At 40.7% G+C, this 25,569-nt stretch overlaps 1 protein-coding gene and 1 long non-coding RNA gene across 7 annotated transcripts in view; one reads left to right on the forward strand and one right to left on the reverse strand.

The window, feature by feature from the left end:
- Positions 1 to 3,258, reverse strand: part of LOC114040697 — a 76,813-nt gene extending 73,555 nt beyond the window's left edge. Inside the window, exon 1 of the long non-coding RNA XR_003568816.1 lies at positions 3,178 to 3,258. This is a non-coding gene — a long non-coding RNA (uncharacterized LOC114040697). The remainder of the gene's footprint in view (positions 1 to 3,177) is intronic.
- Positions 1,625 to 25,569, forward strand: part of KAT6B (lysine acetyltransferase 6B) — a 222,770-nt gene continuing 198,825 nt past the window's right edge. For 3 of the 6 annotated variants that reach the window (XM_027858752.1, XM_027858769.1, XM_027858776.1), the window contains exons 1-3: positions 3,210 to 3,304; positions 17,969 to 18,038; positions 21,137 to 22,024. In XM_027858752.1, coding sequence (XP_027714553.1) covers positions 21,404 to 22,024 — 621 coding nt within the window. In that variant the 5' untranslated portion in view covers positions 3,210 to 3,304; positions 17,969 to 18,038; positions 21,137 to 21,403. Of the gene's footprint in view, positions 1,822 to 2,036; positions 2,147 to 3,209; positions 3,305 to 17,968; positions 18,039 to 21,136; positions 22,025 to 25,569 lie in introns of those variants that run through there. The other 3 variants (XM_027858756.1, XM_027858761.1, XM_027858783.1) reach the window with 3 other exon arrangements.

Below are 25,569 nucleotides of genomic sequence, written 5' to 3' on the forward strand. Positions count from 1 at the left end.
GCAAAATACTAGAGATATGAAATAAAAGGAGTTGGGGGCAAATATCTGAGGGCATCAAACCTATTTGTTTTTATCACTTCAGTAACTTAAAGGTAGTCAAGCAGCTTGTTAAGCTTTTCCACAATGTTTTGTTTTCCAGACAGCCATTGAATACCAAGTTTCAATCTAAAGAGTTTTTTTTTTAAACCAGTAACCAAGTAATAAACTGCCTATAAAGGGAAGGGGGTAGGTTTATAATGGAAATTGTGACAACATTGAGTATAGTATTACAGCTCTTACACCACCTCCTCCCTCTTTCTACACACCCTCACTCTTCTCACTCTGAGAATTTCCCCCCTCCTTTGTAACACCTTTCTCATCTTGCTTGGTAGTATGGAAGAAATAACATTTTAAAAATAAAAAATAAGACTCTTTAAAAGGTAGTGTATATACTATGTATTCTGCCTTTGATAATGCCTTGCATTATACATTATTCTCTCTCTCTTCTGAGGGTTTGAGAGGTAAGATTAAGTTTCTTATACTCTATGAAGCCCCATAATACTACAGATACTTAATAAAGGCAATTTGGTCACGAACTGATAAAACAATCAAGTTTCTTCGATAGCAGAATTTGTTATCTTTTTGAGAACATGAAAACCTAGCAAAAAGGCCAACTACAGATCAGCTGCATTTTCCTCACCATCTCGTCCACATCTAGACCACCACATCAACTGGAGATTCACCGTTACAGACTAGCTTCAACTTTGGTCTTCAATCAACAGGTGGCATTTCATCTACATAACCTTTCTTAACTCCCCCCCCCCTCCCCTTTTCACTAACCATCCTGGTGATGTTTACTCAAGACTTGACCAAACTTCTGTAAAAGACATAGTTTGGGGCGGGCGGGGGGGGGGAAAGAGAAAACCCTTTTTGATTTTCATGTTTTCCCCTCCCAGGAGGCAGTCCCATTCCTGAGAGCACCTGGGAAAAATCAGTGCCTGAGTGAGATTCTCGGAATAGTAAAGGCGGGCCAGGAAGAAGAGGGAAGTAATGTGGGCACAGTGGAGAATGACCTTTTCCCAGTTGTCACAGAACACCTTATTCCCTTCATTTTGTGCAGGGCTTCAAGTTTACGTGAGAGAGACCATAGCAAACCTCGACTTCTTAACCGGCCTCCTTGCAGGTCCCGGATTGGAAAGAGAGCTAGGGGCATAAAGGGGCCCCACAGCTGCACAGTTCACCCCAAGCCCAGTCAGATCAGCCTTTCCCCCTCAACGGTGCCCCTTCAGTAAAGCTCATTCCAAACTGAGAGCATCTGGAGCGGAGGTGGGGCGGGAAGGGGAGAGGGGCTCCCCAGCCTCTAACAATCCCAAGAATAACAGGGCCAGAGTCCTTGGGTTGGAGTTGGGGGCGTGTGTGTTGAGTGGGGGGTGTCTCCTTCCAGCCCCAGATTAATTTGCACCGCCCTCCCTCCCCCGCAGGAGATGCCACCGGGGCGCCCTTTCCGCAGTTGCTACATGTCATTGCTCCCTCCCCCGCCTGTCAAAGCAGACCCGGCGCCCCAGCTCCCCCGGCGCCCCCAAATGCCCGTAGCTCCCCCCTCCGAAGTTTTGGGCGCTAGGGCCGCTGGGGGTGGGTGGGGACGGCGTCTGTCACAGCCCTGGCCCGGCCGATCAGCACGTTCACCTCTCTCTCGGTGGCTCCGGGTGTCCGCATCCTCCCGCTGGCACCAGCCACCCTCCCTCTCCTTCCCTCTCTCCTTCCCCTCCCCCCGCAGGCCGGCCCAGTTCCCCGAGGCGCAGGAGTGAGCGGAGCCCCCGGGGCGGGGAGGCGCGGCCGCAGGTACCCCGGGGCGGGCGGGGACGGGGAGCGGGGCGGGCGGGGTCCGGGCTGCGCCCCCAGCCCAGCCGGGCGGGGGGAGCGGGGCTGGGCGGCGCTGCCTCCGGCTCTGTGCGCTGCAGCCCGAAGCCGAGGAGCAGGGGGAGGAGGAGGAAAAAGAGGAGGAGGAGGAGGAGGAGGAGGAGGCGGCGGGTCTCGGGTGGGGGGAGTGCAGCGCTGCGGACCCGGGCGACTGGTAAAGGACGAGGCGGAGGCTGAGGAAGGAAGCAGGGAGACCCCGGCTACAGCAACAAAGGGCAGCGAGCGATTGGCCGGGGCCGGAGGCGAGGTCAGCTGGGGGCTGGGGTGGCCAGAGCCAGCGATGGCGATTGCACGTGCTTGCAGACACGGGCGAGCGCCAAGCTGGAGGTGCACGCCCGGAGGGGTAGGGGGGCGCGCCCCCTCGGGAGGGGACGTGGAGAGGATAGTGACATCGCTCCGCCAGCACCCAGCCCGGGGATAGCAGCTCAGAGGGTGTGTGTGTAGTGGGGGAAGGATGCGAGCCCAGAGGCGGGCGAGTGATCGCCCAGGACCGGAGGGGGGACTAAAGGGGGGGGGTGGCGAGTGCAGAAGGGGGCGGGTTGGAGCGCTCCGGAAGGCACGCCCGTCCGCGCGTTCCACCGTAGAAGCTGGCGCCCGAGAACCTCGAATTTTAACTTCTCGTCCCCGCCCGCGCGCGCGCGCCCGCCCGCACCCACCCCTAAATCCTGCGGCCGCCGCCAGCGATCAGCTCTCACACAAACTTTAGCTGCGGGCTAGGGGGATTGTAGGCGAGCTGGAGGGGGCAGGGTGTAGGGGGGAATGGGGAGGTGATGGTGATTGACATTTCCAGCAGCCAATAAGGTCAAGCACTCCTCCTAAGAGCTGGCCTAATCTGTTTCTAGCGTTAGAGGGGGCGGGGAGATGGAGGCGGAGGTAGTGCAGTGGCTGGGCAAAAAAGAGAGGTTTGGCCAATAGGTGCGGGCAAGAGTGGCCCAAGCATGCTACTGATTGGTGGTGGTAGCGGATCCTCCCTGGGGGCGGTGCCCAAGCGGCGGAGGGGGGGAGACGATGGGTCGAAGGGCGTGCCTATGCGGAGAACAGATGACCGGCAGGAGCCTGCCCCAATGGGCTGCAGGTTGTTTAGTGGGCGGGTGATGGACAGGCACATAGGCCAATGGGTGGCCTTGGGAGTCAATGGTATTGTCCAATGGAGCGGCAGCGGGGCGGGGCGATGGCGTGGGTTTAATGAGACTCCATTGGGCTGTAATCAGTGTCATGTCGGATTCATGTCAACGACAACAACAGGGGGACACAAAATGGCGGCGGCTTAGCTCCTACCCCTGGCGGCGTCGGCTGCGGTGGCGGCGGCAGTGGCACTTCCCTCAGGCAGCAGCCGCGACTTCTTCCTCAGGCAGGGGCAGCGCCCCCGGCAGGCGTGGTGGTGGTGGCGGCAGCAGACGGCCAGGTCTGTCACCCGCCCCCCACTCCAGCGCACCCCCAGGGGGAGGAGACTGGGGGGGGAGGGAGAGGGCGCGCGATGCCCCTCCCACAGGCCCCTGCGCGAGGGTCACCGCGGGGCCGCTTGAGGTCAGGCTGTCCCCGAGCGTGACGGTAGGGGGCGGGTGTACCGGGGAGGGAGAGGCCCCACCCTCTTGCACGAGCCTCAGGGGCGGGGCGTGAACTTCGGGAGGGCGGGGCGAGAGCAAGGGGCGGGGCTGTGGAGTCCGGGAGGCTGTAGCTCCTGGCTTGGGAGGGTTTTTTGAAGAGGAGCGTGATGGGGTGTTTGGGGGGGACACTCTGCGGGGCTGCAGGCTGGCAGTAGGGGCTACGAATGGTGGGTGGGTGTGTGTGTGTGTGTGTGTGTGTGTGTGTGTGTGTGTGTAGGGGTGTTATGTGAGAGATGCTTATTACTCTGCCAAGTCGTTTCTAGCCAGATTACCCCAGGGCTGTGTGGGGAAATATTCCAGAGGATTTAAAGACAAATGATGGGGAGGGACGTGCAGGCGAGTTAGCTGGATGCATTAAAGATTCTGGTGGGGAGCAGGATGGCAATCATAATATTAAATCACAATAATTATAGCTTTGGCATTGTTTAGCGCATTAAGGTTTGCAAAGCGCTTTGCATTTGGTCCTCGAAACCACCCTGTTGAGGGAGGTGTTCTTATACCCACTTTACAGATGAGGAAATGGAGACTGAGCTAAGTGAAGGGACATATCCAGGGTCACACAGCCACTAAGTAGTGTCTGAGGCAGGGGACAGACACCCTACCCAGCGGCTGCCACCTAGCTGCCTACAGTTAAGAACGATGGCATCCCGAGGAAAGAATACCTCTGGAACTCTGGAGTGGGAATCGATGTCAGCCAGGAATGGATTGACACTCGTATCTCCCTAGTTAGATTGTAAAGTCATTGAAGGCAGGGTCTGTTTCATTTTTGTCTGAGTATCTCCCCACCTCTTGCATAAGTAGATGCTTAATAAGGTCTTACTGGTTGATTGATTGCTTTCAGACCTTAAGCAGATCCTAGATCAGAGATCTAGAAGGGGCTGGTCTTAGAATCCTTCTTTCTATAACCGAGGAAACTAGGTCCCAGAGAATTTTAAGTAACTTGCCGAGGGTCACACAGGTAGTAAGTGGCTGGAATTAGAACCTAGGTCCTTGTTGTTAATCCCCCTAAACTTCAGTTTTCTTATCTAAAGTAAAGATAATAGTACTTGACTTGCTGAACTTAAATTACCAAGTAAATGTTATTGTAAAGGTAGCTGTTATTGTCAAGACCGAATTCTTAGGATGAAGTTGAAGCTATGGAGCCAAGGAGGGGCATACCAAAAAGATGTGCATATACTGGAATGGGAGAGTCAGATGGGACGGTGAGAGTTGTCCTGGGCTGAGGTTGTCGTTTAGATGGGATGGGTCAGGGCACATGAAGTATTTCTACAGTGAAGAAGTGTCTGGATTGTAGCTAGTGACATGGGGAGACATAGAAGTTAGTTCTGAGGGACTTTAACAAACATTTAAGTCCCTAGCCACTGTAGAGGAGGCTATGTGGGAAATCAGGATGCTTAGATTTTCTGACTATTCCCTTGATTAATTTGTTTGATTTTGCAAAAGTCAGTTCAGATTGCTCTTATAATTTCTTCCTCTGGTTTGCTGTAGGAGAGGGTAAGATTCCTTCCTCTATTCTACACTGTTGTGTGTGTGTTTTTTAATTTTCCTCCAAAACGTGTAGAGGAGGTAGACAAGCTAAGTGTGTCTTGGTGGAAAACGCAGAGACACAGAGCAGGAAAAATTGATATGTGCATCCTGGAAGAGAGACAGGATAGGGTAAGCAAGATGGATTTGCTAGAGGGGATGATTTAGTTCTGTGGAGAACTAAGGGTAAGAGTTGGGAGAATATGGTTTTTATGAATAGGATAAAGAAGGATGGACACTGCAGCTGGGTGTAGTGGATAGAGGGCTGGGGATCTAAATCCTGCCCTAGACACTGAGTTTCCTCATCTGTAAAATGAAGCGATTGGGCTCGTAACCGCTAAGGCCTCTTCCACCTCTAAATCTAGGATCCCGGGTCTTGATGGTAATAATAATAGTTCATAAATATATATTACTTTGAAGTTTAGAAAGTGCTTTATACACCTTTTCATTCGATCCTCACCACTGATACCTGGTGATAACAAGTGCTGTAGTTTTCATTATCCTCCACTTTACATATGAGGGACCCAAAGCTGAGAGAGTTCAAGAGAATGACCCAGGGTCACACAGTCTGTCAACAAATATGTATTAGGCACTTACTATGTGAAAGACATAGCATCAAGTACTGAGGATACCAAGATGAGCATAAAACAGTCCCTGCTGCAAGAGAGGAAGGCGTTCAAGTAAGTAAATAAAGCCACATCTCGCAAGTGAAGCAACATTTGAATCTGAGTCTTCCAGACTCCAAGTGCAATGACAGTTTAGCTGCTATTTAGTGTTGCTTCTCATGTATATGACTTGAGGAAGAATGGAGCATTTATGATTAGATTGGAGAAGACATCATTTATGAGGTTCCTTCTATGGGTAGGGAGTCCTGTGCTGGTCTCTGGGCTATAGCGACATGTGTAATATGGCCCTTGATGGGCTTTCAGCATCACAACAGAGTCCTGAGGCTGTGTGTATGTTAGGGGCAGGGAGATAAAAGCATAGACACAAATGATATAAAGTTGAACATTTTAATTGTGCGAGAGAGGAATAAGCCAAAGGAACTGGAAAGATCATTTCTGAAGTGGGGTAAAGGGAGGCATTGGATTGGAAAAGGAAGTGGTACTGGAGCCGGGTCTTGAAAAATGGTAAGATTTCAATCGGGGAAGAGTCACAAAGGATGGAGAAGGTACAGTGTGGCTCAGAGGCGTTGCCCAGTCCAGTTCTACAGGATCATTCAGTTCATAGAGAGGAATGGTCCAAGATTAGGCCAGAAAGATAGGATTGTGGGAATGAAGTTTTGCCGTGTAGCAGCTATAGATATGTGATTTGTAGAAAACGAAAGTGTGTCTTGAAGTTTGTATATGGGGATGAGATGATTGGTGAGTAGGTGGACAACTCAGGGTAAAAATGTTGGCAAACATGTTAGGGAAACTCTGAGGGCTCGTGAATCTACATTAAGTGAGCTAGAGGCAGCATGGTTTAGTGGATTATACACAGGATTTCGTTACAGTGCGGAAGATCTGGGTTCGAATTATACCTCAGACACTCATTTGCTGTGGGATCTTGGACAAGTCACTTAGTTTCTCAGGGCCTCAGTTTTCTCATCCGTGTAGTGAAAGGAGGAAGACTTTATGACAAGAGTAGGAGGTGAATTGATAGTGATTACATGTTGTTGCAGTGTTTGGGGATGGGGAATTAGATTAATAGCTCTAAAATTTTTAAAGGAACTTCCTCTTCCCTCTCCTTTGCCCTATATCATTCTTCTGGGGGAAGGGGGATAGCATTTTCATATTTTAAAGAAGACTTAATGTCTTTGTCCATTAAAAAAATGAGAAAGGTAGTATTAATATTGTCAGACCAGGAATTTTTGCTAATAAACCAAAATTTGCATTTGAGGGCAAAGATTTATCCAGCAGGGCTTTTCTCTCTCAAAAGTCACACACATGCTGTGATGTAGACATGAGAAAGTGAATGGTGTCCCAGAGGAGTTGTTTGTTCCTCACAGGAGGGGCAGGATTGGAAGAGATAGTCCATATTCAGTATGGAGACATTTCCCCTTCTCATTGATGCACTTCAGAAACTGTCACCGGTCTTTCATATCCCTAAGAGAAGAAGTACCTAGCTAGGGTGGGAGTGCATCTGTGGCAGCTGTTTTAGGGGATCTTTTGAGATTACTGTGATAAATCCAAGGCCATCCAGCAAGAAGAGTTGGGTTTTTTTTAATTGCCCTTTTTTTGGCAAGAAAAAAATAATCATGTGAAACCTGTTTGAAGTGAAAGAAGAGGTGATGGTCAAACCTATAAATAACCAGCCTGCTTAAAAAGTAGTAAATGATAGTGTTGAGGTTTAGGGGTGTTGGAACCCCAAAATAGTGACATGCGGGTCCTGCCCTAATGAATTTGACCCAAGCCTTCTTTCAGCCAAAGACAAGGTTTATTAAAGATCCGCCATATTGACCATGCTCTTAAGGAATCTGAAAATTTGTGATGCTGGTATTGACAAGCAGGTTAGATTGAATCTGAGCCATGGGCCAGATTGAATCCCAGCACCTTAATGGAGACACGATGGACCTTATATACAGAAAGACTGTGGGAGGGATCTAGGAGTGGCCAAGTAGTTTGGGATGAATGTGAAGAGGGGTCTAGGGAAGATCTGGATGGGAGAGGTCAGTAAGCTGGGGTGACTGTGAGGTAACTGAGAAGGACCGGGAGCTAGACCACATGGCCGAGGGAGAGTGGGGTCTAGATGGTGTCTAAGGTGGGAAGGTAACAGACAATGAGGGACTGGGTAGGTCAAAGGTAACAGAATTAGGAGATTGGGTGTAGCCACAATGAAAGGCCATTTGAGGGGGATTACTGGGATGATACCACAGTGGAACACTAGAGACTTACTTGATCAAGTGGGAAAATTCAAGGAAGGGGTTTCCAGAGCCTGTACCCTATCGTTCCCCACTGAAACAAATGGAACCCAAATTCTTTTGGGGTAAGGGACAAAGATCTTGCCTTGAGCCATACCCCCTCAATAGCATAGGGGAAGTATGATGAATTTTTTTTTTTAAAGTTTGCCATTTCTGTAAAACCTTTGAAGTGGGTTTATCTTTTAATAGTAGTAATCTTGTAGCAAACGCAGTGTCATGTGTAATTGTGAACAGCCAATGAATCAGCAAGCAACTGCCTACTGTGTGCCAAGCATCATGCCTGACACTGAGGCATACAAAGTTGTAAGTGAAACCTGTCCTGTCATGTGAAACAATATGTACACATGTAGATAAACATGAAATATATACAAAATAATGTTAAGATAATTTTGTTGTTGTCGAGGAGACACTAGCAGTGAGGGGGATCAGTAATGTCTCCTGAGACCCTCCTACAGCAGGGACTATTTTTACTTTTCTTCTCTCCATTCAATTTCCTCAATCCTGATTCTTCTTCAGCCCTTAAAGAGTCAGGTGTTATCTGCTCTTGCCTTTTAAAGTGATGATGGGCTATATTAAAAGAAATTCTTGTAAAAAGAAAAATCATACTTTGAAGCTCACCTGTAGTTAATATACACTGTCTTCTCATTCACTTGATTTTTTTTGAACTTTGCATCAGATTTTTTTTAGAATCTTGCTCTTAATATATACACCAATGATAATTTTGTAGCCTTTTTTCTAGTATGAATTATAACTCAGCAAATTTAATGAGCATTTATTAAGCACCTACTATGTGCAAGACACCATACTAGGTTCTGGGAATAAAAAGGTTTTTTTAAAAAAAATGAACAGTTCCTACTCTGGATTTTTAGGGTCATAAGTCTAAAGCTGCAATTTGTTGTTCAATCGTTTCAGTCATATTCAACTCTTTGTGACCCTATTAGGGGTTTTCTTGGCAAAGATACTAGAGTCGTTTGCCATTTCCTTCTCCACCTCATTTTACAGAGGAGGAACTGAGGTCAAATGGGATTAAGTGACTTGCTTATCATCCCAGTTAGTAAGTGTCTGAGGCTAAATTTGAACTCAGGAAAGAGGAGTCTTCCTGACTCCACGCTTGGCACTCTATCCACTGCACTACCAAACTGGAATAGCCATTTAGAATTCATCTGGTCCAATCTCTCATTTTACAGATGAGAAAACTGAGGCCCAGAAATGTTTAGTGATGTCTCCATGATCTCACAGGTGGTAAGTGTCTGAATCAGGAAATTGAAGACAGGTGCTCTAACTACAGACCTAGTATTCTTTCTGCTATATTAAGCTGCCTCTTTACTAAAGAACTCAAGATTCTGCTGGGCTTTCAGTATACAACATGAACCAAAAATAAGCGAAGGACAGTTTCAGTAAGAAGAGAACACCAAAGAGTTGGAAAATAGAAATGGCTTTGGCTGTCTCGGAGGTGGCATCTGAGCTCAGAGAGTCTTTAGAGACTGTACGATGTGAAGGTGAGAGTGGACTGGAACGGGCAGGCAGAGTAGTAGGAGGCGATTGGAATTACCCTGATAAGATGTGATAAGAGTCTGAAAGGGGGAGACGTATGCATGAATGGAAAGAAGGCAATGTGGAGGTAGACTTGGCAGTTAATTAGATGTGGGATGGTGAAGGGAATGGAAGACTTGAGAATGGGAAGGAGATGGAAGAGGTTGTGAATCTGGATCATTGGAAGGGTAGTAGTATCCTAAACAGAAATAAGGAAATTAGGAATTTTAATCCTAAAGGTTGTTAAAATCATATATTATGAATGGTATTATCTTTTCTTCCCAACTCTTAGAGAAACCTAATTTGTTTTTTCTTTATTTCTGAAGACACTATATTGAAAATAGCAGCTAGTCACAAATTAGAAAAGATAAATATTTTCAGAATCATCTTTTTAAAAATTTAGATGTTGGTTTATCTTGGTTCTTTTGTTCTGATTGTCAAGTACTAGCTAATCACATGATGCAGTAGATAATTTCACCTTTCCAAAACAATATGCTTTACGCTTAGTTGATTATTTCTAAAGTGGAAGTGCTTAGTAGGAATATCATCCTTGCTAATCATGTACCTAGTCTCAAATGACTTTTCAGCTTGTCTCTAAAATACTGTTTCAGAAGGGATCATATCTTAACAATATTCATAGAAACATGATTACATTTTAGAGATCAAAACTTGTGAACATTTAAACACAGGGATGATTAACAGTCCAAAGGGAGGAAAGTGGTAGAAAGGAGAACTGAGTTCAAATCAGTTGAATTGCAATTTTTTGATAATGGACCGTTACCTCTCTCAACCTGATTTTCTCCATCTGTAAAATTGGGGTAATTCTTGTACTGTCTACCTTGCAGATTTATTGTATGAGTATCAACCTTAAAGCAGTATATAAAAGCAAGTCATTAATTCATGGATATCATCAGAAGTATGATGGACACAAACTGGCTGTGTGATTGCACAAGTCATCAAGTATCTCAATGCCCTAGTTAACTCTCTAAAACTAGAAGTTTTTAGAGTAGATGCTAACCTGTATTGGTTGAAGGAGTCAGACTGTCAGTCAATAAACTTTTTTAAAGTATCTACTCTGTGCTTGGCTGAGTGCTGGGGATCCAAAGGAAGGCAGAAGACAGCCCCTGCTCTCCAGGAGCTCACAATCTGATGGGAGAGGATAGCATGCAAACAATGATGTACGAACAACCATATGCAGGATAATTTGGAAATAATCAACAGAGCTTACTTCCTTGCATCAATAAAATGACAATCCAAAAAAAAAAATGACCAGTAGATTTGTGAATATCACTCCTAATTTAGGCTACTAAAATCATCTTTGCTAGAGATTATAGAAATTATAAGATTATTGATGGTTTGGTTTTGTTTGTTGAAATAGATTCACACGATTATGGTTTAATGACATAACAAGGAAATTGTCAATTAAAAAACATTTCATAATAAAATTAAACTTCCAATTTACATAATATTGTGTCTTAACTGAAGTATTTTTCATGGTAGTTTAGGCTTAAAATTGGTAAGGAAATTGTATTAGCATGTGACTTCAAAAACTGTAGCATGAATAGTGATAAAATTGCTTTTTTTTTTTAATTTTCTGCTCTGAAAAGATTTTGAATCAAATTCACTTTTTAAATGTAAAACTGTATTGTGGTTGAGTAGCTGAGAGACTGATGGCTACTGCCTAGTTTTCCTACCTACAGTTTTTCTGTTCCCCAATACTGCAAACCCTTGCCAGACTTGTCTTCCTAAAACAGTATTTTTCATGGTTGCTTTAGGATACTTTCATTCTATCACTCCCCTGCTCAAGAAATGACAGTAACTTTTTACCACACATCAGGTCCAAACTCTTCAAATGCATCTACCTTTATTTTTAGCTACACTCCCTAAATATAAGCTAAATATAATAATGTCATCTTTCTAGAGAGTTTTATACATTTATAGAGAGCTCTGTAGTTTATTTTCAGATATAATTTATTTGATTCTCAGGGCAGAAGGTGATCACACAGATAAGAAAACTGGGATTCAGAGAAGTTTATATGAAGTCTCCATAGCAGTGTATCTGGTAGAGTGGAGACATGAACCCAGGTCTTTCGAGTCTTGGTTTAGCGATCTTTCTAATACAATGTACTGCTTTTTTTTCCTGTGCACATCTTAAACCTCCCACCAAAGACACTTTGCTGCAATATCCTTGGCTAGTCCTTTTCTAAGTTCTGCTTCCTGTGAGAAGTTCATGACTTCATGAGGGAATCCTTTCATTTTTAGTGTCACACATTTTTTGTAAGTCATCCAGCCTTGGGTTCCTGGTCTGCAGGACACTAGGTCACCAATAACATCCACCTTATTCAATTCATCAAGCATTTGTTAAGGTCTTACTGTTAGCTACTGTGTACAACACTGAGGTAAAAACAAAACAGTGCCTGCCCTCAAGGAGCATACATTCTATCAGGAAGAAACAACAAGTACATAGAAAGTTAAATGTAAGATGTAGCACATGGGGGGACCAAGACAGGCTTCCTGTGGGGTGGGCCACTTGAGCTGGACTCTGAAGAAAATAAGAATTCATTGTATGAGGTGAGGTAAGGATGAGGCCCATTCCCAGATTGGGAGACAACTTGTACGAAGAAATAGCAACAGGAGATAAAACAGCAAAAAGTCCAGTTTGGCTGGACCATGGGGTATGTGGAGAGCAATGTTAAGTAAAACCAGAAAGGGAGCCTAATGCCAGCTTGCTGGTGAGGAAAATGAAAAGTCACAGGTTAGTTTCTATTTGATTCTAGAGGCCAGAGGAAGCCACTGGTCTTTCTTAAGGAGAAGAGTGACGTAGTCAGATCTATGCTGTGGGAATATCAATTTGGCAGCTGTGTGGAGGATGGGATTGGAGGGAGGAGAGAGGTCAGGTAGGGAAGCCAATTAGACTGTTGCAATAGCCAGGTGAAAGGTGATGAGAGCCTGAATTAGGGTGGGTGGCCATGTGAGTAAAGAGAAAGGGACTGATGGGAAATAGATGGTGGAGATAGAAACAGAAGAGCTGGCAGCTATTTGGCTGTGAAGGGTAAGGGAGAGAGAAGGGTTTAGAATAAAGTTCTTAACCAAGAATTGATGAACTTGTTTCTAAAAAACTTTTAAAAACTATATTTCAGTATAATTATTTTCCTTTGTAATCCTATGTATTTCATGCATATAAAAACATTATTTTAAGAAGGGTTTCACTATACTGCCAAAGGACTACATGACATAAAAAGGTTAAGAACCCCTAGACTAGGATGGCTCTAAAGTTGTATCCATGTGTGTTGGGAAGAGATGCTGCTATCCTCATCAGAAATGGGGAATTTAGGAAGAGGAGAGTGTTGAGGGCAATAATAAGGAGTTCAGTTTTAGACATGTTGACTTTGAGTTGGAGGAGTCCAGTAGGCAGTTGGTGATGTGGAATGGGAGTTGGGCAAAGATAAGGGGAGAAGAAGAGGAAAGAGGGAGAAAGAGAGACAGAGACAGGAGAGAGAGAGGGATTCAGTGGGGGGGGGAGAAACAAGAGAAGGAGAGAAAGAGAAAGATTAGGAAGAGAGAGGGGCATGGAGAGGGCGAGGGGGAAAAGGATAGAGAGAAGAGGAGGGGAGGAAAGGAGATGACACTAAGTTTGTGTCTAGGGCAATAGCTCTGGGGTACATCCACATAAGAAGGTGAGATAAGTAGGAATATGCAGGAAAGGGAGCTGAGAAAGCGCAGCCAGACTGGGAGGAGAACCAGAAGTATCTTGAAAACCCAGGGACGAGATAGAACTTGGTCAGCAGGGTCAGATGGTGCAGAGGAGTCCATGAGAATGAATATTGAGAAAAGACATTCATTGCATTTGGCAATTAAGAGGTCACCGGTGGCATTTGGGCAGAGGAGTTTCAGTTGAGGGAGGCAGTTGGAAGCCAGAGTGCAAGGAGCTGAAATGTGAGAAGAGAGGAAGTGGCATGAATTTGTGACATAGAAGTGTAGTTTGAGGAATTCGGAGAGTCAGGTGAAGGTTTTTTAAGGATGGAAGATGTTTACAAGCAGTAGGGAAGGAACCAGTGGTAAGGAGAGATTAAAAACCATTCTTGGCTTTTTTTTTTTTTTTAATAATTTGGAACACAGTACTCTAAAGTAAAATAACATCTTGTTTTCTCATCCATCACTTACCTTAATGGAAATATTGAAAAAAAATTTTTTTGTTTTTACATTCTATGTTTAACTGCAAACCTCATGGATTATTTTAGTAGATTGTTACTAATACTATTTGCTATTACAGTCAGCTATATTAAGATAGACATTACTTTGTGTACTTGAGCTACACATTTCAATTCATATAAAAGCAAAAATTGATACATAAAATTACATACGATAATGTAAAATGATTTAAATAGATAAAAGATGAGGCTTTTAAAATGACAAGGATGTCACCAAGACAACTTCAAAGTTATTAATAATGCCATATTTAAAATGCTAAAATAATTGAAGGAATCATTAGCCAGTTGTGAAATTTTATAACATGATTGACATTTAAATGTTGTCTTACCATTAATTCTTAATCATCCAAAATAAAGGGTGACAAAATAGATAATTTAAATTCAAAAATAATTTTTTAAAGAATGATAAGGTTTCATTTTCTATCAATAAAATATACCAGTAAGTAACCAAAGTGTCTAATTTTAGTTCCATTTGTTTTCTTGATTTATTCTGCAGATCTTCTCAAACAATCCATAACCTTATTAGCCCTCAGTATAGGAAGTGTTGTACTTCCTATAAGGTGCTGGAGTAGTTGTGATTTAGAAAATGGAGGGGATCTGGAGATTGCTTCTTACTTACCTTATGTACGTCTTACTCCCCTCCCTCATCTCCCAGCTTAGTCATGTATCTTTTTGCTTTTTGGCAGACTTCTTGAGAACAGACCATTTCTTGGTTTTATATCTCCCACTAAGAAGGAGCTCAAGAAATGCTTATTGGTTGATCAGTATCTTTTAATTTACTTCTCTGACCTCTTAAGACCAGAAGTCTTTAAGGGGAAGTAGCTTGTAAGGGAGGATATGAAAGTTAATTGGTTCACTATTCAGGTAGTTTTTTATGGCAAGCATCTAGTTGTGTGCAGAGCCTTGTACCTGGGGGTACCAGGCTAGACCATGGAGTGTGTGGAGAGCAGTGTGAAATAAAACTGGAAAGGGAGACTAATGCCGGCTTGCTGGTGAAGAAAATTAAGTCACAGGAAGGAAGATGCGACCTTCCCTTCTGAAGCTTCCCTGAAATTGGAAAGATGTTGTGATAAGGTTTTGTCAGTCCTCACTTGACCATATAACAAATTTTGAAAGGCCAAGTGAATATAAAATAAAAGGAAAAAATAATTCTCCCTTAGTATGCACTTGGGGAGGGGGGCAGCTACATGGTGCAGTGGATAGAGTGCCAGACATGGAAGCAGGAAGACTTTTCTCAGTTCAGATCTGGCCTCAGACACTTAGTAAGCTATGTGATCCTGGCCTAGTCACTTAACCCTTGTTGCCTCAGTTCCCTCATCTGTAAATGAGCTGTTGAAGGAAATGGCAAATCACTGCAGTGTCTTTGCCAAGAAACACCCAAATGGGATCACAAAGAAAAGCCCCTGAACAACAAAGTAAGCACTCCCTAAGCATCTACAGTGTGTCAGGCGATGTAAGAGGTGATAGAGATACGGATGAAAATGAAACAATCTCTGGAAATTAAAACTCAAAATAAGGAAAGAACAGCCTCTTTCTGAATGAATTTTGATTTTCTTTACCACTATTTTTGGTGAAACCATATTCTCGTGACTCTAAAGTTAAAAAACATTGACATGATGTAATATTTCAGTAGAAACTTAGAGGAGATCGCCTGTGGAATTTATGGCTAGCTTCTTCTGAGGTGAACTTTTCTGCTGAGAATAGTGTTGATGATTATGTAAAGACTTAGCATGCTGAAAGCTTAGTGTTAGACCAAGCATTTCTATAGAACTATTTAGAATAGTTTATTAAAATGATGTAAATGGTGATTATTAGAACCATGAAAAAAATCAGCTACATAATTATTGATATGATTTTGCAATAAAAAATTAGCAAAATTAGAGGCTATTTTTTTGCTTTTCACAGAGTTTTTTTAAAACCTCATAAAACAATATAATTTATTTTGGCTTGTTATGAATCCACAAAATTAATTTGAATGTTCTGTTCATCTTTGATGCTCTTTTGGCCCAAGTTTTAAATTAACATGGTAAAAACTTTTTTAAAAGTGCAAGACCTAGAATTGGAAAATGCAGAGTGTGTGATTCGGGTTTTTTTAACCCTGAATTTTGAAAGTGTTGTCATTTCATTGTCATCCTTAATATTGAAAAAGTTCATTTTAGAAAGAACTGTAGAATTCAGGGCGTTGTTTCTCCCCTTTGCTTGGTCTGTTGAAGTAGCTTCCTCCTTAATTCCTTGCCTCAAGTTCCTCTCGACTCCATTCCACTCTTCCCACAGGTGCCAAAGGGATCTCCATAGAATGCAGGGCTGATTGTGTCCCATCCCTACTCCTAAACTCCAGTGGCTCCTATAGGATCAAATGTTTGACATTTAAAGCTCTTCACAGTCTGTCCCCTTCCTGCCATTCAAGTCTTCTTACATTTTTCTCCCCTTCAGCACACTCTGGCCTTCTTTCTGTTTCCCATACACACTCTGCTCGCTGCCCCGATTCTTTTGCCCTGGCTGTCCCCCATCCCCTACCTGTGCCTCTTGGAATCCCAGGGTTCCTTTTCTGCATCAAGCCTTTATCATCCCCTTAGCTCAGGGATTTGTAACTTTTTTTTGGCCATGGACCTCTTTGGCAGACCGGTGAAAACTATGAGCCCCTTCTGAGCATGATGTTTTTAAATACATAGGATTATAAATAAAGCCAGCTACGTTGAAATATAGTTAACAGAATATTTTTTAAGAAAAGTTCATGGACCCCAGGTTAGGAATTTCTACCCTAACTATTAATGCCCTCCCTCCCAAACTACCTTGTATTTTTTTTTTCTATACTGTGTGTAGAAATGCTTACATGTATTTCCATTAGAATGTGAGCTCCTTGAAGTTAGGAACTATTTCATCACCTTTCTGTTTCGGTCTTTACATAGGACATCTCCTGACAGGTAGAAGGTTCTGAAAAATACTTTTTAATTAAGTGATTTAAAGTGATATTTTTATTCTGTAAACATGTTGAGCCTTGGGTGATATTGTAAATTCTTAATATTCCAAAGGGAATAAGATGAATGGGTAATAGTAAAAAGAAAAAAAACACACTAAATTTCATCCATTTGCAATTTTGTATTCTGTGCCTCATTTTTACTTCAGCCAATTTTCTATCTTATACATTGCTTAGGCTAACATTAATATTAGTTTGTATTACATTTCCTAATCATAAACCATCTAATGATGGTGGAAGGGAATCCAGGAGCACATTGTATTGCATTAAAAAAACTTGCCTGAGATTAAAAATTGGTCACACTGCAATGTGGCTAATAAACACTCGCATAATTGAGAGTTGTTTAGAGGTGATTTTTCTTTCTCCTATTTATGTTTTTAATACAGTGATTCCACCAGTAGCAGAGAGCTGCCGAGTTGCATCTGCTCCTGCCTAATTAACTCTGCTGGTTGGTGTCAGATGAGAGCTAATTTTGAGATTAAATTGAGAGAGAACGAGAGTGTGTGTGAGAGTGTGTGTGTGTGTGTGTGTGTGTGTGTGTGTGTGTGTGTGAGAGAGAGAGAGAGAGAAAGAGAGTGAGTGTGTTAGGGTTGCTTGGTGGTTTTATACAGGATCAAAATGCAGTTTGCAATAATCATTTCATTTACTTAGTACTTTTGAGAAAACAGTCACTTTTTACTGAAATGTGACCAGTGTGAATATGCCTTCTTTATAAACAGCTGTAGTTTTGAATAAAAGATTTGTGTGCACTTTTCTTAGATTAAAATGCTGTGGCTTATTTTTATGGCATAATAAATGCTTGAGTATAGGCAGCCTTTGAGACCGTATATTTTATATGGGGCAAAATAAAGGAAGCTGCTTGAAAATTAATGATCACATTATTTGTCAAAACTCCTTGACTTTCTCTGGTGAAAGCACAATATGCATTTAAAATAAAGCATCTTGAATAAAGATTAAAGTTTTGCTGATGACCTTTCTTCTTCCTTATTCCTATCTTTTAATGCTGACCAATTTTATCCAGTTGTATCTGTTCTCCCCCCCCCCCCCCAGAGGATAGCAGAGATAGGAGGGGAGTGAGTATATAGAAAAGCCAAGAAAATAATTTTTTAGATGTCTTCTGAGTATTCTACTTCCTTTCAGAAATCCTTAATTTACTAAATGTACAATAGAAGCCTGAAATAAATGAATAATGTGCTAACAGGTGCTTATGACTATTGTTTTCTTTGTGTACTTGTGGATGATAGTAGACATTTGCTAAGTTTTATTGGGATATTTTTATGCCAAATTAAAGTTTACTTTTTTTTCCTTTGGGCAGATTTGTCTGTAGAACTGGAGAGTCTTCTGCTTTACCTCAAGCTACTGTACTTTGAGTTTCACTGCATCTGGTAAATCTCTCTTTACTCTTTTTTAAAAAAAATTTAATTGATTAATTTTTAGTTTTTGACATTCACTTCCACAAGATTTTGAATTGTAAATTTTCTCCCCCTCCATCTCCTCTCCCCTCCCCAAGACAGCATGCTATCTCTTACAGGCTCTACATATACATTCATAATAAATATTTTCACATTTTTACTATTTCTTTTTAAAGATGTAAATGTGAGCCCTAGTTAGATTTTGTTAGTAGTTAACATGAGGAATTATTTTAATTTAGACTACAGATAACATTTTTAAATTTAAAATTTGACGTTTTGTTTGTGAGGATACATTTATGGAAGTTCACCAATTAACAGATTGCCTTTTTATTTCATTACATTTTCATTTGTTTATGTGATCGGAATAGCAAAATTCATATGCTCCAAACCACTTTTTAATGTGTTTTGACGTTAATATGCTGTTTTCGGTGAGGGTATCGCCATCTCCTAGAAGTTCTATTTTATACAATCAAATAAAGGTATTTGTGATTTATGCAGAATATGTGATGAAAGATGAAATAATCAGTAGGATGCTGTTAAATTTTTGATTATATTTTTGCCTAAATCACTCTACATTGGAGAGTTTAGCTAGCTTTCTGTTATAGGCTGTTGATAATATGAGAACAATCTGTGTGTGATACTCCGGACATGCATTTGTAATATACACATTATAATGGTTGAAAAATTTATTACTAAACAAAATAAATTCAAGCCTAATATTTATCAAAAACTAGGATACAAACATAAAGAAGGTTTATTATATCTTCAGATGAGATGCAAAAGTATAAAGAATACTTAATATGTTTGATAGAATCAAGACTTAGCATAATCTCAACAGGTTTGGATAAAGGGACTTAATTATCAGGGTGAAATTTTACAGGGATAAATATAAAACCTACATTAATATTTTAAAAATTAGTTGTACAAGTATAGGGGATAGATAGCTGTATTAATAATTCATGTAAAAATACCTGGGGCTTTTATTTGACCACAAATTCATTATGAACTAATAATATGACCATTCTGCCAAAACAAAACAAAAAGAATTTAATCTGCATTAATAGAAATATTTTCACTGGTTCAGTCAAGGGAAGTAATAGTTCAGTTGCAGTGGTAAGGCCATTTGGAATATTGCATTGAGCTCCAGGTGCCACATTTTGAGGGGGGGATTAACAGAACTTGAGTTCCCTAAGAAGAAGGAAGTCATATGATGTAATATGGGGGAGCCACTGAAGAAGATGGAGCTGTTGAACCCAGAGAAGAAAAGACTTGGGAGAGAGGAGGTGGCTGTGAGAAATGTCTTCAGATATTTGGAAGTCAGTCATGTGGAAAAAAGTGAATATTCATATTTTTTGCTGACTCAGAGGTCAGAACTAATATTAATGACCAATGGTTGTGTGGTGACAGCTTTTTACATTAGGAAAGGATTTTAGAGTCATCAGCAGAGCCTAGATTAGGGGTAGGCAAAACAGATAGTCGCCTAAGAGCGTATGCTTTGTAAATGCATGTATTTTAATATCAGAAAATTCCTCTTTCTCTAGCATGTCCATATTTATTTTGTGACAAGTTTAGTCTCATTTGTTACAGTGAAGGCTCCAAGTCTTTGGTGGATAGTAACACACCGGAGGTACAATTTTCACACCTTGCTTTAGGTTTCACAGATCCAGTGCTGACAGAATTTTCTCACAGTTAGAATGAGCTGCTTCACAAAGTAGTGAGCTCTCTGTCATTGGAAGTGTTCAACATTGGTTTCATGACTGTTTATCAAGGACAGAGATGGAAGAGATTTGTTTATTGGGTAGTAGATTGAACTAGGTAATTTCCTGTGACCCTTCCAATGCCAAAGTTCTATAAATTTAAAGAAAAACAATTCAGATTTTAGTTTCGATTTATTCTAATAGTTGAGGGATATAGAGAACTTCAGGTACACATTTTTTCTCACTGTTTAAAGCCGATTTCTTTAACAAGTATTTTCCGGTTGATTCAGTGTATTTTGGGATCACCTCTAACTTCTGATCACACTTCGGTTTTGAAGTGTTTGAAGCTTTGAACTTTCTAGCTGGGTAAAGTTTTGAAGACAAATTGTTTTTTCCTGTTTCATTAAAGCCACCAGCGATAATTTTAACTCTTTATTTTTATAAGGCCTCTTTCAAAGTATATTGACATGATTATTGATAGTTTGATTAACTGGATCAACACTTAATGATGTTTCTAAGAGTATTAACACACATGAGTATTATGGAGGTAAGTAAAAGCAAAATTGACCTCTGGTATCCTTGTTTACCCTGAGCAATTTACCCAAAAATAGCTTAGTTGAGTTAACCAGGAAATGAAATTAACCAGAACACTCAATTACCTCACAGTGATAAATAATTTAGGTTGTTTATTATTCTCATCAATAAGACTGATTTTTTTAACATGTGAACTAGAAGTTTAAATATATAAACCCATGTCAATAAGACTTTGTGTTAACATAAGGATTAGAGGTTGATATCAAGTACAACTAGAGTTATGGTTATTTTTATAGATGTGTCGCAACCATCCTATTACCTTATAAGCCCCTCAAGGGAAGGGACCAGGTCTTATGTCAACTTTTGTTCCCTAGTACAATGACCTGCACTTAGCAGTTGCTTGAAGATTTTTTTAATTGAATCACTTCTATGTTGTTAAAGATAACATGTTTATTATTATCTATGTATCTATATATTTTGAGATATTACAGATATATTGTAATATACTATATATTACTACATATACAATAATATACATTATATATCGCATACATTGTAAACCAATGTATACAATATATAATTAGGATCACAGCAGCGGTTATTTTGCTGATGGGGAGGTGGAGTATTCCTTAGTAGTTACAAAAATGGTCATGTAGGTGTTTCTGCCACTTACAGGTTATTTCATAGGATTGTACATTTAGAGCTTTAAGCAACCTTAGAGATCATCTAGTCTATCCCCTCCATTTTATGAATGAAGAAACTGACACCTGGAAAGGTGAAGTGTTTGCTTTTCTTTTAATTTATGCTTTATTGAAATAATTTTCTTTTTTGCTTTTTAAGGTCTTGCTTTCCTGATTAAAAATGTTCCTGACTTGAATCCAGTCTTTCCATTTGGTGAAGAAGAAGAAGAAGAAGAAGAAGAATTTTCACTCTGCCTATTCATGACCTTTTGAATCTCTAAGGAGGGATGTTTGTAAGATGTTGCTTCTCAGTGCTTGAAATCCTGTCAGTCTTTTGGTGGTAAATGATACCTACATTTGCAAGTATTGTTAAAAATTTAAGAACCTCTATGGGTAACTCTTGGCTGGAAGAAAGCATTTGTTAACCATGGTAAAACTTGCAAACCCACTTTACACAGAGTGGATTCTTGAAGCGATACAGAAAGTCAAAAAGCAAAAGCAGAGGCCATCTGAGGAAAGAATCTGCCATGCGGTATCGGCATCCCATGGCCTGGATAAGAAGACTGTCTCTGAGCAGCTAGAACTGAGTGTTCAGGATGGCTCTGTTCTCAAAGTCACCAACAAAGGCCTTGCTTCCTACAAGGACCCAGACAATCCTGGACGTTTTTCATCCGTTAAACCAGGCACTTTTCCTAAATCTGCCAAGGGGTCTAGGGGGTCATGCAACGATCTCCGCAACGTGGACTGGAATAGACTCTTAAAGAGAGCAATTGAAGGGCTTCAAGAACCAAATGGCTCCTCCCTGAAGAACATAGAAAAATATCTTAGAAGTCAGAGCGACTTAGCAAGCACCACCAACAATGCTGCCTTTCAGCAGCGATTACGCTTGGGGGCCAAACGCGCCGTCAACAATGGCAGGTTACTGAAAGATGGGCCTCAGTATAGGGTGAATTATGGGAGTTTAGAAGGGAGTGGAGCTCCAAAATATTCCAATACTTTTCCATCTTCCCTTCCTCCTGTCAGCCTTCTACCCCATGAGAAAGACCAGGTAAGTGTAGAGAGAACGATAAAGACAATTGCTACAGTTTGATTAGTTTTAATTGAGAAAAAGGAAATGATGAGTTTGATAATTCATTTGTTTTTCTTTTTTTTGATAGTTTTTTTATTCTAAAACTTATAGGTTGATTAAAATTGAACTCAATTGTTTGAATTGTATTTTAAATAACTTTGAGGGACATTTCACATGATTTTTAGTGTGTATATTTGTGGTATGATGATTTTTTTTTTTTTTAGCTATAAGGAATGAGCTAAAATCATAGAACTAGAAGGCATTGTGAGAGATCATTCAGGGTGGACAACATTCTGAGCATCCAAGAGAGATCCTTTTCTTCTTTTTCTTTTATAGTTACAGAAGGAGATTCTGTACAGTTTTTATTGTAGAATTCATAGATACTTCACTAAGTAGCTAAAAAAACCAAAACCTTACCTAAGTCCTTCTGCCTCCATTTAAATCTGTGTTTATTTTTGTCCTTTCCTCATTGGAACAAATTTATAGCTGTTCACTGTCAGTCATGTTGTATCTTTTCACATGTAGAAGAGTCAGAGGTTTTTAAACCGGGGTATGTGAACTTGCTTTTTTAATACTTTGATGACTGCATTTCAATAGAATTAGTTTCACTTTTAGCCCTCTGTATTTTTGTTTTATACGATTACAAACATTTTTCAGAGAATGAGTCCATACGGTTCACTGGATTGTCAAAGGAGTCCATGACACAAGCAAGATTGAGAACCTGCTCCAAATCAAATCTCTTGGAATTGTCTAGGCTTTCTCCGTACTGTAGTAATAACATGTATTCATGATAGAATCCCCTGTGACTTGATGCCAGAAATTCAGGTTTTTCCATTGATTGTGTGCGGATTTTCTTTGAAACTTGCTGTTGAAAGTACTGACATAGCCACCAACAGCCAAAGTAAAGTAGAAATCCACATTCAGGTAGCATTGTTCCAATTTGTGGACTATCTAGGACACTTGGCTTCCCCTCCTCATCCTGTTGTCTATCTTTAGAACCGCTGTTTACATGAGATAGGCAGGAAGTTGGAAAGAAATTATTCTTTTTTTTTTTTAGATTAAGAAATAATTGGAGACTATTAACAATATGAAGTTTTTATTTGTGGATGTTATATATCTTGTGCTATTTCTAGTAGCAAGGTAAATCATATGTCAGTTGTTAGAAATTACTAAAATAATAACGCCCTGAAGTTATAGCTTCTAGAATTTTTCACACATGGAACTCCTCTTTACCATACCAATTATGTTTTTATAAAAGAGAAAGAAGCATACCATGAGGAAATTCTCTAAGGGAATCCAAAAGCATTCCTTCCCTGGCACATAGTAAGCTCTTAAAATGTTTATTTACTGACAGGATGGCTGGCTTGTATATAGGTCTTGAAATCATGCTTTCCATCCTTATATATTTCAGTGTTTTAAAGTTAATAAGCAAGAATTAAATTAAATTTTGTTTTTTAGGGGGGGAAGGGAGGCTAAGTAATTTCATCATAAGTTTCTTTATTATTGATTGCCCACATGACTATTTGCTCCTGTTGAGAATCACTTAATATGGAGCCATGATTGGAGCCTGCACAACTTTTACATAGTCCCGTTGTCATTTTTCTCCTTAACTTTAATTATTCTTTATTGCCATTCTTATCAGGCATGTCTCCATTCAGCAACTGCATTAGTGCCTTTAGTCTAAAGGAGAATCAGTGGTGAGATGTGACTCCCACTAGTAGTAGTGTTCAAAGGAAAGAATACTGGCTTTCAAGTCAAGGGCCTGGGTTGGAGTCCTGGCTTTGCCACTTCCTACCTGTGTGACCTTGGGTGAATTCCCTCATTTCCTTGGCCCTCAGCTTCTTAATCTCTAAAATTAAGGTGTTAAACTAGGTAGATGACCTCTGATTTAGCTCTCAATGTCTAATCCTGTAAGCTTTAAATCCTAAAATTAATCCTAAAGTTAAGTAATTTATTTTTTCACATGCAATTATTACTTCTCTTAAAATAATGATGCTTAAAATTATCTAGTTACTATTACTACATAATAACAATGCTATATTGGGAAGTGTGTTCTGTAATTGTGCTCTCCAGTTAAGTGAAATTTGAGAATTTGAATTAATAAATGTTAACAAGGATCTAGGGTTTTTTGTTTTTTTTTTAACAACTTAATAATGGACAAATGAATTGTTGAAGTCTAATAAAGTCACTTTAGCTGCTTCCTCTTTTGTGGTATTTTACCAGGAGAGTTTTTATTTAAAAGTTTTTTTTCCTGATCTAGTTAGGTTTTATTGATACATTTTAACCATTCTTTTTTTTTTTTTTTTAAATTTTGGTGAGGCAATTGGGATTAAGTGACTTGCCCAGAGTCACACAGCTAAGTGAGTGTTACGTGTCTGAGGCTGGATTTGAACTCGGTTCCTCCTGACCTCAGTGCCAGTGCTCTGTCCGCTTCGCCACCTAGCTGCCCCTTATGGATACATTTTGTTGCAGTACCACAGTCACTTCCTACTCTACGACTCACTTCCCCTCAGTAGTGCCTTCTCTTTTAAAAAAAATCAGTGGAGCAAAACCAATAGCGCAATTATGACTTGAAGAACATGTAGCCATTTTATGCTTGAAGTTTATTATTTCTTAACCCCAAAGAGGAAGAGTGTTTTAATGTTAGTCACATACAGCCAGTATAGATCTTTTAATTATATCTGAATTCTGCTCTCTTTTACTTTATTGTGGTCATTGTACATATCGTTCTCTTGCTTGTGCTTTCTTCTCTTTGTTAATGCAGTTTTTGTAACCCATTATCTCTGGGTAGTGAGTGATAAGCGTTTAAGCATTATGCAAATAAACTTTATCTGGTGTCCCAGGTAAATGTTTTGGTATCGTAGGAAATACTTTCTTGCTCACATATGAAAACCCTGACATGCTATTTGATTCTGCTTTGTGTCATTATTGCTTATTTTTCATTGTCATCAAGGTGGCAGTTTGATAGCACTGTATTTCTTTAAGAGCAGAGTAGTATACACTTTGTAGTTAGGTTGTGATGATGGCTGAGGTGCTAGAAGTACTGGTGGAAGAATGATTAAGTCCATAAAGGCTTGAATCTGCATTATATGGTAGTAAAGTTATTGGGACAAATGAAGGAACAGAGGGCCCTGTGGGTACGAGACCCTCTCGTACACTGAGAGACCACCTCTCAGCTCGTTCTAGCAGCCGGTTGTCTTTCCATGAAACCGATTCCCTAGCTAGGCTTGTCCAGTGATTTCTTTTAATTTGTTTGATGGAGCTCTTCATTAAAGGACAAAGTATGTTTTTTGCAGTAGAACTTAACTCTTAGAGGGCAGGGAGTTTCATTTTTGGTTGTCACTTCCACTTAGAATGCTTAATAAATATTTGTTGAATTATTTGTTGAAGTCAGATTTTTTCACAGTGACTCAGAGGGCTAGAAGCACTCTCTCTTTACCTCTGAGTCTCACATGGTATTTATTAAGTTTTAAACTTCGTGGTTGCAGTGAGCTAAAGCAGGAAACCAGTAGGAAAAGGAATAA

The sequence above is a fragment of the Vombatus ursinus genome, unplaced genomic scaffold, assembly GCF_900497805.2.
Source record: "Vombatus ursinus unplaced genomic scaffold, bare-nosed wombat genome assembly UNPS02000749.1, whole genome shotgun sequence".
NCBI lineage: Eukaryota > Metazoa > Chordata > Mammalia > Diprotodontia > Vombatidae > Vombatus > Vombatus ursinus.